The sequence below is a fragment of the Oryx dammah genome, unplaced genomic scaffold, assembly GCF_014754425.2.
Source record: "Oryx dammah isolate SB20612 unplaced genomic scaffold, SCBI_Odam_1.1 HiC_scaffold_8, whole genome shotgun sequence".
Lineage (NCBI taxonomy): Eukaryota > Metazoa > Chordata > Mammalia > Artiodactyla > Bovidae > Oryx > Oryx dammah.
The window spans coordinates 49367839-49385107 of NW_024070192.1; the positions used below are offsets into that span (position 1 = coordinate 49367839).

General features: G+C 36.1%; 1 protein-coding gene across 2 annotated transcripts in view; it reads right to left on the reverse strand.

Moving 5' to 3' along the window:
• The window catches only part of USP32 (ubiquitin specific peptidase 32), a 199205-nt gene that overhangs the window by 39283 nt on the left and 142653 nt on the right, over positions 1-17269 (reverse strand). For both annotated transcript variants that reach the window (XM_040244123.1, XM_040244124.1), the window contains exons 9-14: positions 16879-16941; positions 15479-15562; positions 10065-10126; positions 6496-6598; positions 2640-2835; positions 346-521 (exon numbers count right to left, since the gene is read on the reverse strand). In XM_040244123.1, the coding sequence (XP_040100057.1) occupies positions 346-521; positions 2640-2835; positions 6496-6598; positions 10065-10126; positions 15479-15562; positions 16879-16941 (684 nt within the window). The remainder of the gene's footprint in view (positions 1-345; positions 522-2639; positions 2836-6495; positions 6599-10064; positions 10127-15478; positions 15563-16878; positions 16942-17269) is intronic.

Here is a 17269-nt window from a genome sequence, read left to right on the forward strand (position 1 = left end):
AGGAAACTCAAGGTAAATCACTTGAAAGAAAATCACTGGAATATTTGAAAATATTAAGGATGGCTTTCATAGACTTCTTTCCAACAGTCAAAAGTATTATTTTTTAAAAAGCTTTTCTCATATACACGTGAAACTACATTTTCATAGCAGCTGTTCTAAGTAAGAAAAATAACATTTCCAAGGATCACTAGACCGAGTCTATCCAAGTAGTGAGTCATAAAATACTCTCACAGAAACATTTCTATCTACAACAGGTTAATAAAATGAATCACAAACATGTTCTATGTGCTGAACTCTTTAGAATGAAATTTATTAGCAACTTGAAAGAGATGTCAAACTACTTACCTTTACTGGTTCTTGAGTTACTAGTGGCTGGTTATCAATAGCCCCTGGCTTCTGAGGATTGAGGTGCAATAAAATATTCCCATTGGCTCCCAGTAAACACTGGTTGTTATTGTCAGAAGTGTTATGTTGTCGAGCAAAGCACATGTCTGTTCCTGGTGTGGCAGAATACAGAAAGCCTGTAAGGACAAAGAAGATGGAATCTCTGTTTTATTATACACAAAATAGGCTTGAAGATATGGACTCAATGTCCATGTATTAGGTTAATGCTATTATTCTGTGGACATGTCAGTACAGTGTTAGATTCTGTAATTGTGTAGAAGACACAGAGGTATTCCTTTCTGGAAAATATCTAGAATAACTCTAGGTAGAATAAAAGTTTTAAAAGCTATTATCAAATGAACATTTGGCCAGACTCCTAGAATATCTAATAATTCACAAGAATTCTGTCCTCTGATAAGAAAGGAATAAATATAGCCAAGTAGCGGGACTCTCCCATATCTTTCCTTAATTCTCTTCTGCCCGCCCACAAAGGTTCTTAGTAGATAAGGGTGATAACAAGTCTCTAAACCAAAGAGCAGGAGCTAAAACAAGAATGCCAACAGGAGAATGGAGAATGCTAGGACAGAAGAAACTGTTCTCTAATAAATCTATTTGAAAGGAAGGCATGGATGTTACAACAGAAAAATACATACAGGAAAATGATAGATAAGTCTGACTTAAAAGAGTTGTGAACCTGACTGGTATCTTAAGGTATTTCAACTCTCAACCACATGTTAATCTCTGATAAACATTCTAGTCATCAACCACTTTTAACCTTCTACTTGTGGTGCTGCTTTGCACGTGGATAGCACAGAGCTGAGCTGTGTGCAAAATGAGTATATATCAAAAAGGACCTGAGGGAGGGTCAAGAAACAGTGAAAAGCTGAGCAAAGACAGCACTTTTAGGGCTGCTGAGTGATCTCTGTAATAACATCAGATGGGGAAAGAGAGCTCCGAAGAACTGATGCTTTTGAACTGTGGTGTGGAGAAAGCTCTTGAGAGTCCCTTGGATGGCAAGGAGATCAAACCAGTCAATCCTAAAGGAAATCAGTCCTGAATACTCATTAGAAGGACTCACGCTGAAGCTGAAGCTCAATACTTTGGCCATCTGATGCAAAGAACTGTCTCACTGGAAATGACCCTGATGCTGGGAAAGACTGAAGGCAGGAGGAGAGGGGGACAACAGGGGATGGGATGATTGGATGGCATCACCGACTTCATGGACATGAGCTTGAGCAAGCTCTGGGGGTTGGTGATGGACAGGGAAGCCTGGCGTGCTACAGTCCCTGGGGTAGCAAAGAGTCAGACACGACTGAGCAACTAAACCGAACTGAGGTTCTACAAGGAGTTCTGTAGAGAAAATGCTAGCTCTGTTCAATTTGCCTTCTTGCTCCACAGAAAAGGAGAAGAAAAATCTCAAAGATGAAACAACTGAATAAGACTGAGAGTCCTGGAGAATAACAGGAATCAACTAAATTCATTTGGGCGAAAATATAGCAAAGTGCCTTTCACATAAGGGTAAAACTACTAAGTTTTAGGTAGGTATCAACAACCAAAGGGAATTATGGGCAACATTACGAAGAGTTGACTCATTGGAAAAGACTTTGATGCTGGGAGGGATTGGGGGCAGGAGGAGAAAGGGACGACAGAGGATGAGATGGCTGGATGGCATCACTCACTGACTTGATGGACGTGAGTTTGAGTGAACTCTGGGAGTTTGTGATGGACAGGGAGGCCTTGCATGCTGAGATTCATAGGGTGGCAGAGAGTCGGACACAACCGAGTGACTGAACTGAACTGAACTATCAATTCTTTCTAAATATGTTGACAAAATAACTCCCAAATTCCAGCCTGGAATGTCTGAATCTAATATGAGGATGCATTTGATCCAATGAAGGTGTGCTATGGTTAGAGTTCTGGAGATAAAAATTTAGATTTTCTTCAAAAATGGCTTCTCTAATCTAAATTTATTGACAAAATGATTTAATAACAATATGGAAAGACTGACCTAATCAATGAAAACTGTGAAAATATTTTCAAATTGAGAGATTAATGACATAGAAGAGTTCTTCTTTATAAAGCTACTAATGTATTAGTATTAGTATCAAGAATCTGTTAATTGACTATTTCATTCAAAACCTGTTTCTGTGAATGGAAGCCTGATGCCCATATCCCACCAAGCATACTCTCTGACAAACTGTACCACTTTAAGAAATGACCCTGCCTAAACCTCAAGGAAAATAAGTCGTACTGACCACTGCCAGCAGTTTCTGAGGCTTCAGATGCACTAGAAACGTTGTCTGAAAATTTTTCTTCAGTGGTGCTCACATAACTTGGGCTGCCTCCTCCAATTCTGTCTTCACTCTGCTCTACAGGATGTACTGTTGTTCCAAATGAATATTTTCCTCCATTCAGCACAGATGATGGCTCAATCACAACAGGGCTGGCATCCTAAAAATCAGCAAGTCAGAAATTAAAAGGTAAAATTCAACAATCTGACAATTATGCAGCCTTCAGAAATGAATCCCCCAACTGCCTGTTTCTAATTCTCCTGGGGCTGGCTATGGCATTTACAACATTTGGATGTATAACTGAGTTTTAATTTCTTCAAAGAAGAATAGTGTATATAAGTAAAACTGGTAAGGTAGAATGGGAACAGACTGCAAGCGACCCTGTGCCACATAAAGTAATTTAGACTTTATTCTGTTGAAAGTTGAAAATCATGGAAGGTTTTTAATCAATATTAAAAAGCTCAATAGTATTTATTCTTTTATTATTAAAGATTACATTGTTATTATAGAAAAACATGAAGAAACTAAACATCACAAGTACTCAGATTCCATCATTTAGCATTAACTATAGTTGACATTTTGATGTGTTCCCTTTATTTTTTGTGACTGAACATATACACATCTATAAAAAATAAGTGTGGGGGATAGGGTTAGAATTAAGGGCAGGGTATTGAATTACCAGCTATGCAGCCTTTCATAAAATAAACTTAGAAGCCTCAGTTTCTTTAGAAGTAAAACTAGGATATTAGAATCCCAGAGTTATATGATGATTACATGAGTGACACACGTAAATTGTCTGGCATTTAGTAAATATAAACTATCCTTCTTGTTGTTGTCAGAAAATACAATTTAAATACAGCATATTGCTTCTTTTTCTTTCACCTAACATTATATTGACAGGATTTTTCTGTGAGAGGCTTCTAAATAGGGGATAGCATAATCCAGTTTTTGTTTTAAAAATAACTCTATAGTGTGCAAAAAGCAGGCAGAAAGTGAAAATTGAGACACAAGTTAGAAGACTTCCATAATAATTTAGGCAAGAGATGCTGAAATACTCAACCATAAAGCTAGAACCAGAAATAAGGAGATGGAGAGAGAGCATGGATTTAGGAGACAAAAAAAAAAGTGGCAATTAATTGTGTATGAAAGGAGGGCACAGATAATTCCAAAGTAGAACATGAGATGCTGACTTAGATGACTAGATGGGAGTTGACATCTTCATAAGATAAGGTGTATAAGTGAATGGGATTGTTTTGGGAATGAGCTTATTTTGGTTTGAGATTCTGTGGACATTTGAGTCTAGTGCTCAGGACAGAGAATGAGATGAGATATAGATTGGGGACTATATAGATTTCTGGAAACACAAGAATATGGCATATGTAGAATAAGGAGAGAACAGTATCTATAGGATTGGTGGCAGAAGAATCTAGGAAGGATACTGAGTCTGAATAACCAGAGAAGAATCAGGAGAGGCAGCTTCCCAGGTGGCATTAGTGGTAAAGAGTCTGCCTGCCAACGCAGGAGACGCAGATTCAATCCCTCTGTCGGTTGGGTAGATGCCCTGGAGGAGGAAAACGGCAACCCATTCCAGTATCCTTGCCTGAAAAATTCCACGGAAGAGGACACGCCTCGCTGACAACACGCAGTACATGGGGTCAAAAAGAGTCAGGCACATATGAGTGACTAAACACACACACAGAGCCCTAGAAGCAGAGGCAGCTAGCATAGAACTATTTTCTACTAAGCTTATTTGTGAGGGAAAAACAATCAGCAAACAACACACAGAAAACAGATAACTAAGACTGAGGAGAAGCAGAAGTGAAGGTGCTCTGAGAATATGTATCTGTGAGTGCTTTTAAAAGATCAGGATATTTTTAAGTGAAGGTAAAGAGAAAGACTAAAGGTGCTAACCAGTAGAACAAGGTCCCAGAGGCATCTGAGGAGACAGACAGCATGGCTAGAGGAACTAAAGTGGTATTCAGTAAACAGCGACATAAATTTTAGTAGATGAAACTGATGAATGGATGGGGGGCTTGAAGGCACCACTCAGAAAGTAACTAACTGAAACTTAAGAGAAACATCAAATTTAAAACATAAACTCCAAGTCACAGCATAGCAACAGCACAGTGGAAGCTTTAGATTCTTTTAATACAATTAGAGCATCCCTGTGAAGTTGCCCTGTTGTGTTTCTTTGCAATTCCATGGACTGCAGCCTACCAGGCTCCTCTGTGTGTGGAATTTTCCAGGCAAGAGTACTGGAGTGGGTTGCCATTTCCTTCTCCAGAGGATCTTCCCGACCCAGGGACTGAACCCAGGTCTCCCACATTGCAGGAAAATGCTTTATCATCTGAGCCACAAGGGAAGCCCTAATTTTAGCCAAAACAAGGAGACATTTTATCAATATTTTATTAGATGTTTTTTGCCTCTTTGATCTGTAAACCAGGTGAACACTATCAATATGTAGATTCTTCAAAAGCCAGTTCTGAAGAAATTACAGTGATTTAATCAAGAGTGGCAAGAAGAATGAGAATAAAACCTAGATTTCTTTCTACATACCAATTAACTCTACTGAACTAAGAAAAGTTAAATAGCTTTATTGTTAGAACTTCAAATAATTCAGAAGCACACAGATTCATAGTCTTTATTACTGATCCAAATGTTAGTATCTTCTATTAATTATTAACTTTCTTAAAATATATGAAAGGTAGCAGATTATGTTGGGTTTTAAATAACTCTACTTCACAGTGAAAAAATTATTCCCTATTCAATTCTCTTCCAGTCCTTTGATTATTTTGAGGAAAGGGTCTCAGTTTGGTGTTAATGTGCTAACTGAATACTTGATAATTTCTCCTTTTAACAGAGAACAGTCCTCAGTATCAGTCTTCAAAAAGAAACACTACTTGGAATTTAATATATTTTATTTCCATTAAATTTATTTTTATTTTGATCTTCTATTTCTGAAATGTGACACTGATTTTCTATTTAAGATAGTGACATAAATAAGATTTAAAATAAGATATATTTATTTACATAAAAATGACAAAGTTATTTATATAAATGTAACTAAGAAAATAATAGTATGGAAATTATATGGCAAAAAAATGGTGACCACAGTATACAAATGATTAAAAACTGGCAATCTACATTAAGTATAGATTTAGAGCCATCAGTATTTTAAATTCAACTATTAACTAAATAAGTCATAATTGTATGGACAACAGAACAATAGAATCACACTGACCTATGGCCTGTGAATTAGGCCTGAGTATTTAAATTATTAATCATACGTTTAGACTTCAGTTTGTAGACTTGGCAAATCATTAAAGATATACTGATCCTCTCACAGCTTTTCTAACAGCGTACATACTGACAAAATGCATTCCATTTAAATTAGATTTCAAAAAAAAATTTTCAGTATACAAAAATGACTTAAATTAATTCAATCCCTTTCTCCAATTATGCTTTATAAATTTGTTTGCTCAGGAATTTTTTTTTAAAGCTTTCTATGTGATTCTGTTATGCAATCAGAATTGCTAACCACTGTCCAAGTGAGAATTACAGTCTCATACTTTTGTTTTCATAATGTGCTATAAATACTAAGTAGATAGTACTTGATTTCTTAGTGAATCTATTACTTGCTCTGGAACTTGCTTTTTAGAAAAGCAGGTTGGTCCTTAGCAAGCATCATATAGGCATTCATTTCTTTCACCTTCAAATCTTTTTCTAGGTTGGAGCATTTTATTACTGTCCAGTGGTCACATAAAGTCTGATGGAGCTGAAAATCTTATTTTAAATGTAGATAAATAGGAATCTTACTTACATATTTGACATATTCTTTCCACTGCTGCCACCACTGCATAGAGATGATAAACCAATTGTGTCCTGGTTGCAGACCATACCTGCTTTCTCGTTCTAACCATCCTCTACATACAAAAGAAATTCAGTACATCAAATGGTGTGTAAAACAGATGACCATACACCCACAAGTTATCATTAGAAACTTTTCAAAGGAAAAGCATGAAACAGATATACTTGGGAAATGGCCACATATTAAATTAGTGAAACACTGATAAGCCAATTTCAGGAGTCATAATACCACTATTAAGCCTCCAACTGATGTTTCAAAAACAGCTTCACTAAGGAATAATTTAATAACATAAAAGTTATCTGAATTAAGTGTAGAACTCAATGATTTTGGTAAATTTACAGACATGTGCAACCATTACCACAATCCAATTTCAGACTATTTCAGATACCCCCAGAAGACATCTTATGCTTTATTTTTAGTCATTTTTTTAGTCAAATTACTGCCCTCAGCCTCATGACACCACTAGTTTATTTTCTATCTCTTAAAAAGTCACATAGTTATGCATGACTCTTTGCGACCCCATGGACTGTGGCCCACACCAGGCTCCTCTATCCATGGAATTCTCCAGGTAAAAATATTGGGAGTGGATAGCCATTCCCTTCTCTAGGGGATCTTCCCAGGGATCTAACTCAGATCTCCTGGATTGCAAGTGAATTCTTTATTGTCTGAGTCACACACTACTGATAGCAGGGTTTAACAATGCCTGTTCTCCCAGTACTGCCATTAGAGTGGTTTGTCAAAATTACTTTTTGTCAATGTGCAAAAGAGACAAATGATGTCTCAGGGTAGCTTTGGTTTGTACTTCTCTTATTATAAAGTCAATTTGATCCTTTCATATGACGATGGACCATTATATAGCTTTTTTGTGAACTGTTTATTCTGTCTTTTGTCCTTTTTTCTATACATTTTTGGGGGTATTTTTTTAACTTTGATTTTTAAGAGTTCTTTCTATATTAGATATATTGTTGTATAGTTGTTAAATCATGTCCGACTCTTTTGGGACCCTATGGACTGCACCAGTCAGGCTCCTCGGTCCATGGGATTTCCTGGGTGAGAATACTGAAGTGGGTTGCCATTTCTGAACATTTCACAATTTTAAAATGGGCAAGGGAATTAAATAAATAAATGTAATGTTATAACACATGGTCTCTTGCATCGGACCTCTTTTACTTAGCATAATGTTTTTGAAGTTGATCTATGTTGGAGCAGATACTATTATTTTGTGCTTTTTTAAAAAAATTATTATTACTGAGTAATATTCCACAGGGTGTTGCTGTAAGTTTTGCTTATCTATCTAATACCTGATAATTTGCAACCGGCAAATTGTTTTCTAAAGCAGCTGCACCATTTAACTTCCCCATCGCTATTGTATGAGGGTTGTAGTTGTTCCACATTCTCACTAACACTTGTTATTGTCTGTCTTTTCTATCATAAATCTATCTAGTGGGTGTGAAGTGGTGTCACAATGTGATTTTTAAAAACACTATTCTTATTGAGAAGAAATTCACATAACATAAGGTGGTCTCTGCACATTCTGACTGTACTAAATGCCACTGAATATTACATATGCTTTACAATGGTTAATTTTATGTTATGCAAACTTCTCCAAAGCAATTTCATACACCACAGCTAAGCAGTTATTTTCCATTACTCCTTTTCCCTGGCCCTTAAAAATCCCCAATCTGCTTTCTGTCCTAATAGTTTAGTTTTACCTATTTTGGATATTCCATATACATGGAACCGTATAGTATGTCACTTCTGTGTCTAGCTTCTTTAATTTGCGAGGTTCATCCATATCATATCATGTATCAGTACATCATTTCTTTTTATGGCTGAGTGATACTTCATGGCATATATATACATTTTATTTATCCATTCACCTTACTGATTGGTATTTGGGCTGTTCCCACCTTATGGCTATTGTGAACAGTGCTAATAGAAAGATCTGGGTACAAGCATTTTAGTGCCTATTTTCAATTTTTTAGATAAATATCTAGAAGGGAATTGCAGAGTTATGTGGTAATTGCAATTTTGAGGAAATACTAACTTGTTTTCTATAGCAGTTACACCATTTTACAAACTCTACCAGTGATGCAATGAGAATCCCAAATTCTCTACATCAAAATTACAAACATCCTAGTAGGTACAAAGTGGAATTTCATGTGGTTTTGAGTTGCATTTCCTTAATGACAAACGATCTTGAGCATCTTTTCAACTGCTAGACAACCACGTGTATATCATTTGTGTATATCTCTGGAGAAATGTGCATTGAAGTCCCTTGCCCATTTTAAATTGAGTTGTATTTTGGTTGATGAGTTGTAGGAGTTCTTTATAAATTGAGTTATATTTGGTTGATGAGTTGTAGGAGTTCTTTATAAACTGAGTTATATTTTGGTTGATGAGTTGAGGAGTTCTTTATAAACTGAGTTATATTTTGGTTGATGAGTTGTAGGAGTTCTTTATACACTGGGTTATATTTTGGTTGATGAGTTGTAGGACTTCTTTATAAATTGGGTTATATTTTGGTTGATGAGTTGTAGGACTTCTTTATATATTGAGCTATATTTTGGTTGATGAGTTGTAGGACTTCTTTATACACTGAGCTATATTTTGGTTGATGAGTTGTAGGAGTTCTTTATATATTCTAGTTACCTGACTCGTGTCAGATCTATGATTTACAAATATTATGTCTCAGTCCGTAGGTTTTCTTTTCAGTTTCTTGACAATGCCCTTCGAAGAACAAGTTTTTAATTTACATGAAGGCAAATTTACCTATTTTTCCTTTTACTGCTTCGGTTCTAAGAGTCATATATAAGAACTCATTTCAAAATCCAAATCACTCTTGAAGAAATATTTTTTTGGGATATAGAATTCTTGGCTACAGTGTTCTTTTTCTTTCAGCGCTTTAAATTTTATGAAGGATACACACAGGTATCTTAATGCTGCTACTGCTTTAAAAGCTCTGCCTCTGGCTTTTGACAACCTAATGGTAATGTGTCTTGATACGGATCGCTTCATCAGCCTGAAGAGACAGCTCTACTCTCACATTCACTGCAACATTACTCACAATAGCCAAGGCATGGAAACAATCCAAGTGTCCAGAAACGGATGAAACGATAAAGAAAAGGAGCTGTTTATGAATATATAAAATGGAATTTTATTCAGCCTTTCAAAACAGGAAATCATGTCTTTACAAAAACACACAGATGAAGCTTGAGGGTATTATTCTAAATGAAATAAGCTGGACAAAGAAAGACAAATACTGCATGGTATCCAAAAAAAAGTTGAATTCAGAAACAGAATAGACAAGAGGCTGCCAGGAGCTGGGAGACAGATTGGTAAAAAGGTACAAATTTTCATTATAAGATATGTGATGGTGATGGGTGCCTTAATTAACTCGGAGGGGGGAATTCTTTCAGAACACATACAATATACCAAGTCATCACAGTAACAATATAGTTCAGATGCAGAAATTGTAACTATTTAATGAAAATATACACAGACTGTATCTATAAACTTACCTAATAATTTGTCCTTCCTCTTCTGGAGTAGCTGGTCTTAACCCCAGAACTATGTGACATACCTAGAAATAAAATGGTAAATTAAACTTCATTGGTGCCAATGACTGGACTATAGAATATTTCACATTCTCTATATAAAATCCACTTATAGACGGGAACCTAAACTAGCAATAGCTTTTGGCTGATGAATTACCAAATGATCCACTTGAACAAATCTGAACTTTAATTTTTTTTTTTTTTTTAAGAAATAAATCATTTCAATGGAAGCAATTTTCAAATCTCTGTGATGGGTGGGCGGGGGTGGTGGTGCGGAAAGAGAGACAGAGAGAAAGAAGAAAAGGAGAAAGAAAGGAAGGAAAAAACTACTTTTTAGAATGTTTCATTAATACTATATACCTTAATTAACTCACACAGAGAATATTATCTTCTTTCCGGAAATCTGAAGAGCATACTATGGCACTTAGGTAGAAAGGTAAAGGGGAGATGCAAAGGATACTGGAAATGAAGGATAAAGGTAGCATTTCAACTTCAACAGCTCTAAGAAGAACATTAATGCTACTAGCACTAAATATGCTTTTAAAAAGAGAATTTACTTTTTATCTTTGGCCATGCCGGGTCTCTGTTGCTGCCCGGGCTTTTTCCAGCTGCGGTGAGCGAGGGCTACTCTCTTGCAGCGCCCGGGCTTCGCACTGTGGGGGAGCCTTTTCTTGCTGTGGAGCATGGCCTCTAGGGTGAGTGGGCTTCCGTAGCTGTGGCACGCAGAAACAGCAGCAGTGGCCCACAGCTTAGCTGCTCCACAGCATGTGGAACCTTCCCAGACCAGGGATCGAACCTGTGTCTCCTGCATTCGCAGGCAGATTCTTTTTTTCTGGCAGGCAAATAACCACTGGACCACCATGGAAGTTCTAAGGATGCTTTTTAAGGCTCATTTTCTCCTCAATTTATTTGCCTTCTCTAAATCATTATAAAAGAAGTTATTCCCCACTCCCCTCACCATTTTATCATGAAAAATTTCAAAAATACAGAAAAGTTGAAAGAATTTTACACTGAATACCTCATACTCATTACCTAATTCTGACATTAACATTTTATTATACTTCATCTATCCGTCCCTCAATTCATCTATTAATCCATCTTAATTTTTCCATGTATTTCAAAGTAAGTTACAGATATTAGTACAGCTCCCTGTAAATATATCAGCCTGCCTGTTTATAATTTTGTTTACCTTTTGAGGTAAAATTTACTTAACAATACACAAATTAGGTTTATGAGACTCATCCATTTATCAATAGTTCATTTCTTTTATTGTTGAGACAATACTTTTTAAAGGTTTTTTAAATTGAAATATAGTTGATTTATAATGTTGTGTTAGTTTCACATGACCTTCATCTAGTCAAGAAACAGAACATTGCTACCTCCCCCAAAGCTCCACTTTGAGTCCCTTCCCAGACACTAAGCACCCTCTGATGTATTCACTACCCTGAATTCCACACCATGGATTGCCTTTTGTCTGCTTTTCTGGTCCAATATTTCCCATCCCATATTATGTAAGATTCCTTGATGTGGTTGTGTGTAGCAGTAATATATTTATTTTTACTGCTTTAAACTAAACCATGTGTATGTAAGTATCACCATTTACTTTTAAGTATTTATTGTTGACAGGTAGTTAGGTCATTTTCTGTTTGGGGCTGTAATAAGAAGTGATTAGAAGAACTTATTCTAGATCTTTTGGTGTTCAGATATACAAGTTTCTATAAAGTATATATAAAAACAGCCAATACTTGTAAGAATTTATATTCCTTCTGGCAATGTGAAAGAGTTACACTTTCTTATTATCTTCAACAATGCTTCATTATCACTTCAAGGCTAACCATTCTAGTGGATGTCTAATGGTATTCCAAGTACAATTTTAATATGTATTTTCATTATGACTAAAGAAGTTAGCCCCCTTTCATAATTATTAGCTATTTGGATATTCTCTTTTGTGAAGTACCCATTCAGGTTTTTTGTACATTTTAATATTAAGCTTCTGCCTTGTTTCCCATTGGTTGTTGTTCTTTGTATGCCCTAGATGGGCTTCCCAGGTGGCGCTAGTGGTAAAGAACAGGCCTGCCAATGCAGGGCATGTAACAGACATTGGTTTGATCCCTGGGTCAGGAAGATTCCCCCGGAGAAGGGCATGGCAACCCACTCCAGTATTCTTGTCTGGAGAGTTCCATGGACAGAGGAACCTGGCGGACCACAGTCCAGGGGGTCAAAAAGAGTCAAACATGACTGAGCGACTAGCACACACGTGCTCTATACAGAAGTCTTTTGCTGGACACAGGTAAAGCAAATAAATTCTTATCATTTTCTTAATGGCATCTCTTGAAAAAAAGAATTCTTAATTTTACTGAAGTCCAACTTAAAACTTTCTTTGTGCTTGGTGCGCTCTGCACTGTTTAAAAACTCTTTGCAACCTCAAAGTCATTAAAATATCTATGTTATTTTCTAGACACTTTATTCTTTACTTTCCAAATTTATCAGATTTATAATCTACCTAAAATTACTTTTAAAAAACTTGTTTATTTTTAACTGCAGGATAATTGCTTTACAATGCTGCACTGGCCTCCATTGTACAACAGTGTGAACCAGCCACATTAGTTGCTCAGTTGTGTCTGACTCTTTGCAGTCCCACAGACTACAGCCCGCCAGGCTCCTCTGACCATGGAATTCTCCAGGCAAGAATACTGGAGTGGGTAGCCATTCCCTTCTCCAGGGAATCTTTCTGACTCAGGGATCGAACCTGGGTCTCCTGCATTGCAGGCAGATTCTTCACTGTCTGAGCCACCAGGGAAGCCCGAATCAGTCACAATTACACATAACAGCCCTACCATCCTAAGCCTCCCTTCCTGCTCCCATCCCCCCCTTATAGGTCATCACAGAGTACCAGGCTGGGCTCCCTGTGCCACACCGCACCCTCCTACCAGTCACCTGTTTATACCTGACAGTGTAAACATGTCAGTGTTACTTTCTCAATTCCTCCTACCCGCTCCTTCTCCTGCTGTGGCACAATTCTGTTCTCTACATCTGCATGTCTATTGCTTCCCTGCAAACAGGTTCATCACTGCTGTTTTTCTAGATTCCATACATATGCGTTAACATACAATATTTGTTTTTCTCTGACTTACTTCACTTTGTGTAACAGGGTCTAAAATTATTTTTCATGTAATGGGGTGAATAATGATGCATAGTTTTTCCCACAGGAATACTAATTAATCCAGTACCACTTACTGAAAAGACCACCCCTTCTCATCTGCAATGCAATGTCTTCTTTGTTATAAATCAAGTGATCACACCTATGTAGGTCTGTGTAAGAACTCTCAATGTTGTTCCATTGGTTGATCTAACTTTATGCAGACATCACACTGTTGTAACACTGTTGCTAGTTTATAAAAAGTTCTAATATCTGGTAATATAAATCCATTGTTCCTGAATTTCTTCTTTGCTATATTTTTGACCCTCGTACTTCCCTGTGTACTAGAATCCTCTGGTCAAGTTCTACAAAATCTCAGTGACAAAACTGAGCTTCTGGGGATTCTGATTTTGAGTGCACAAATCTTTAAGTCAACTGAAGGGGAACTGACACCTTTAACACATTGAGCCTTCCAATCCATAAATATGGGTTATCTCCCTCTGTACTGGATTTTTATTACTGTTGTAATAAATTATCACAAAATTTATAGTTTACAAGAACACAAATTTATTATCTTACAGTTATGCAGGTCAAAAGTAAGGTACAGATCTCTCCAGGCTAAAAATCAAGATGGCAACAGGGTGGTATTCCTTTCTGGAGGTCAAAGGAAGAATATGCTTCCTTCCGTTTTCCAGTGTCTAAAATTAACCCACAATCCTATGCTCATGGCTCTTTCTCTATCTTCAAAGCTAGCAGATCTGTACCTCTCTAGCCCTGCTCCCAATGCCATCTCTTTTTCTCTGACCATAGCTGGGAAAAGTTTTCCATTTCTAAGGACTCGTGTGACTAGACTGGACCCATCTGGATAATTCAGGCCAATCTGTTTACACATATATTAAGTGAACATAAAGTTTTAAAAGCATGTCTAAATATGGGATAAAGTGAGCATGGTAAAATGTAGATGATGGGTAAATGGGTACTCATGAAAAAAATCTTTCAACTGTTTAATATAATGCTGGAAACACTGACATACAAAAACAAATCTGAAGCATTCGCTTCTTTATAAATTAGAATCACAGGAAAATACTGTCACTGCAAGTCCCTGATAAGCATGAGAAAATAGTCAAGGCAATACAAAAATTCAAATGCTTTGCTACCTGAGAGCTACAGGATGATGCAAATACAAACTCAAGTGGTCAAAATGTTTATATAACTAATTATGACTTAAAATTTGAGAATATTATTTTAAGTGAGATTAAAAAAAAGAGCTAATCAATTTTCATATTATCAAGTAAGTCATTTCTGTTTACAGTAGTGATTTATATTACTTTTGTACATTTTTAATTTTCCAAAGCCATCAACTTAAATTCCTGTTGAAAATTGACAGTGGAAGAGCTGAGTGATTTAAATGGCTATTATAAGCATATCAGACTGGATATGCTTTAAATATACATTAGTTAGTAATTACCCATTAGGAAGAGTTCAATTTCCATTTATTCTAACAGTTGTGTCATAGACCTTTTTATTTATAATGGAAGATCATGATAAAGACAAAGATACCAAACTTTTCTGACTTTCACAGGGGTGCTTTTATAAGGAAAGGAAAATAAGAATCTAAAATATCACTATTAGGTCAACTTACATATTTCTGAAAAACTATGAAAAATGGAAACCATAAACTATTTTTTAAAATGGGACCAAGAGAAATATTTTAACTGAGAAAACAGTTAAAATCTGGCTGCTCATTCCTAGCAGCTATTCTTTCTTCCTTCTCTTTTGATCTTTTTTGGACCTTATAAAGAATTAGAAAAACAAAAGAAATAATTTTGCATCTAGGATAATCTCTTAACTAGAAAGACTGAATATTTTGTGAAAAATTTACAGGTGCCTATTTATGAACCGTCTCTGTTCTACAGCCTTATGAGGGGTCTTTGAAGAAAAATAGCAATTATAATGGCTTTTACAATTTAAATTATTCTGTGTCTACATTCTGCTCTGTCATGACTTTTAAGGTAAACATAATCAGCTATATTCCACTTCTCTAACACTTCATGACTCTGAGAAACTTCAGTAGGCACTCATGCTTCATCTCACCAGCTTTCACGTGGTGTGCAGGATAATGTAGTTTTTTTACAGTATCTGGTTTTGTAGCTTAGATGGCAGTACCTACTACGTAATGGAAAGATGCAGAACTGCTGGTGTCACTGCCCTCTGTATCTGTCATTTACCTTAAACATACCTGGAAAAGCAGATTCAGAAATTCATTGGCAAGAACATTTTTCACACTCCAGATTTGATAGTCTTCTAGAGTAAGATGACCCATCTGAAAGAGAAACAGTATTTTAAAAGATCTCATATCAAGAATGCCCTCGTTTTTTATTTGAGTAAAATCTGGTTTATTAAACTTTTAATGATTATTTGTCTGAAAGAAATCCAACAATTTAAGGCAGGTGCTATCTGTTCATCTGAGAAATAGGACAGCCAGGATAAATTTAAAAGTAACCAAACTTCGTTAAAGTAGTCAATGGCAATGAGGATAATTTATCACCAACCATCTTCTTCTTTCAACAACACCTGGGAAGTAACTCACATTATCTTCTGGTTCAAACGTTACCTATGGAAACTACAAAAGGCCCCAGGTAGGGAAAATGAGGTATTTGCTAATTTTGAAAGCATTTTTACAGACTCTGGATTATGTACTTTGATCCTAACAATTTTCTAAAACCCCCTTCTTAGAAATATCTAGCAACTTCATCAGAGTTCTTAGAGATTGAAAAGAACTTAATAAAAATAAAAAATGAGTATCTATATTTCCCTAAAATACAATTTCATGTTACTCTTTTTTGGTTTCAAAGTATACCAAAAATTACATTTTTCATACATTCTGTATGAAAATCACAGCAAGCTACAGGAAAAAACCTATTATAATATCCCTAACTAATAAGTGTTGTCAAACTAAGTTCAAGAATTTATTATCTGTAAAGTACATGCTTATTTCTATTACATGGTTATTCTGGGTGCTATTAAAGAACTCAGAAGAGACCTTTTCCTATATTACTTTAGAAATTTTGTAAAACAATGTATGTATCCAGATTAAGATAGTCATTTCCATCATCTCCTTATGGTCCCTCCCAGTTGAATCACTCATCTGCAAAACCACCATATAACACCTATTACCATTTGCTGGTTTTGTCTCTATTCTCAAACTTCATATAAATGGAATCATACAATGTGTTTTCATTTTTCCAGTGTTTCCTTTGCTCAGTACAAGGTTAGCCTTTCTATAACTTATTAAAATGGGAGAAATAAAGATTATAAACTGTAGATGGCAAGGGCTTTGTTTACTTAATTTCTATAACATGCCTACCTTATAAAATATAAATGTTTTTATGTACATAATACTTCAGTGGAGTTGTTTAAAGATGGAATAGGCTTTGCTTGCTTCGACAGCACATATACTAAAATTGGAAATATAGAATGGGCTGTCTTTAGAGACAACTTGGAGGGACTGTAACCACTGGTCCAAATAAGCACTTGGTTGAGACAATGTAGAAGAGATTTAAATATATATACCAGCTACATATACCAATTCAAAGTATGAGGTATTTTTAGAAAAAAATCAGTCCCAGCTGGACTCACCTTTGTGGTGTCATGTGCATTCAATATGCCTTCTACAATGTCACATAGATCCATGCATAATTCCTGTAAAAACAGAAACCCAAAGAAGTAATTAGAAAAAAGCAGATATCATTTTTATTAGTCAGTGACTAAGTTTATGATGTTGGGCTTCCCTCGTGGCTCAGAGGTAAAGAATCTGCCTGCCAATGCAGAAGACATGGGTTCAGTCCCTTGGTTGGGGAGATCCTAAGAAGGAAATGACAACCCACTCCAGTTTTGGTGCCGGGAGATCCTAGGGACACAGGAGCCTAGCCAGGGTACAGTCCATGGGGTTGCAAAGGAGTCAAACACAACTCAGTGACCAAGCAATAACAAAAGTATATGATATTTTGGTCAAATATTTATAATACAT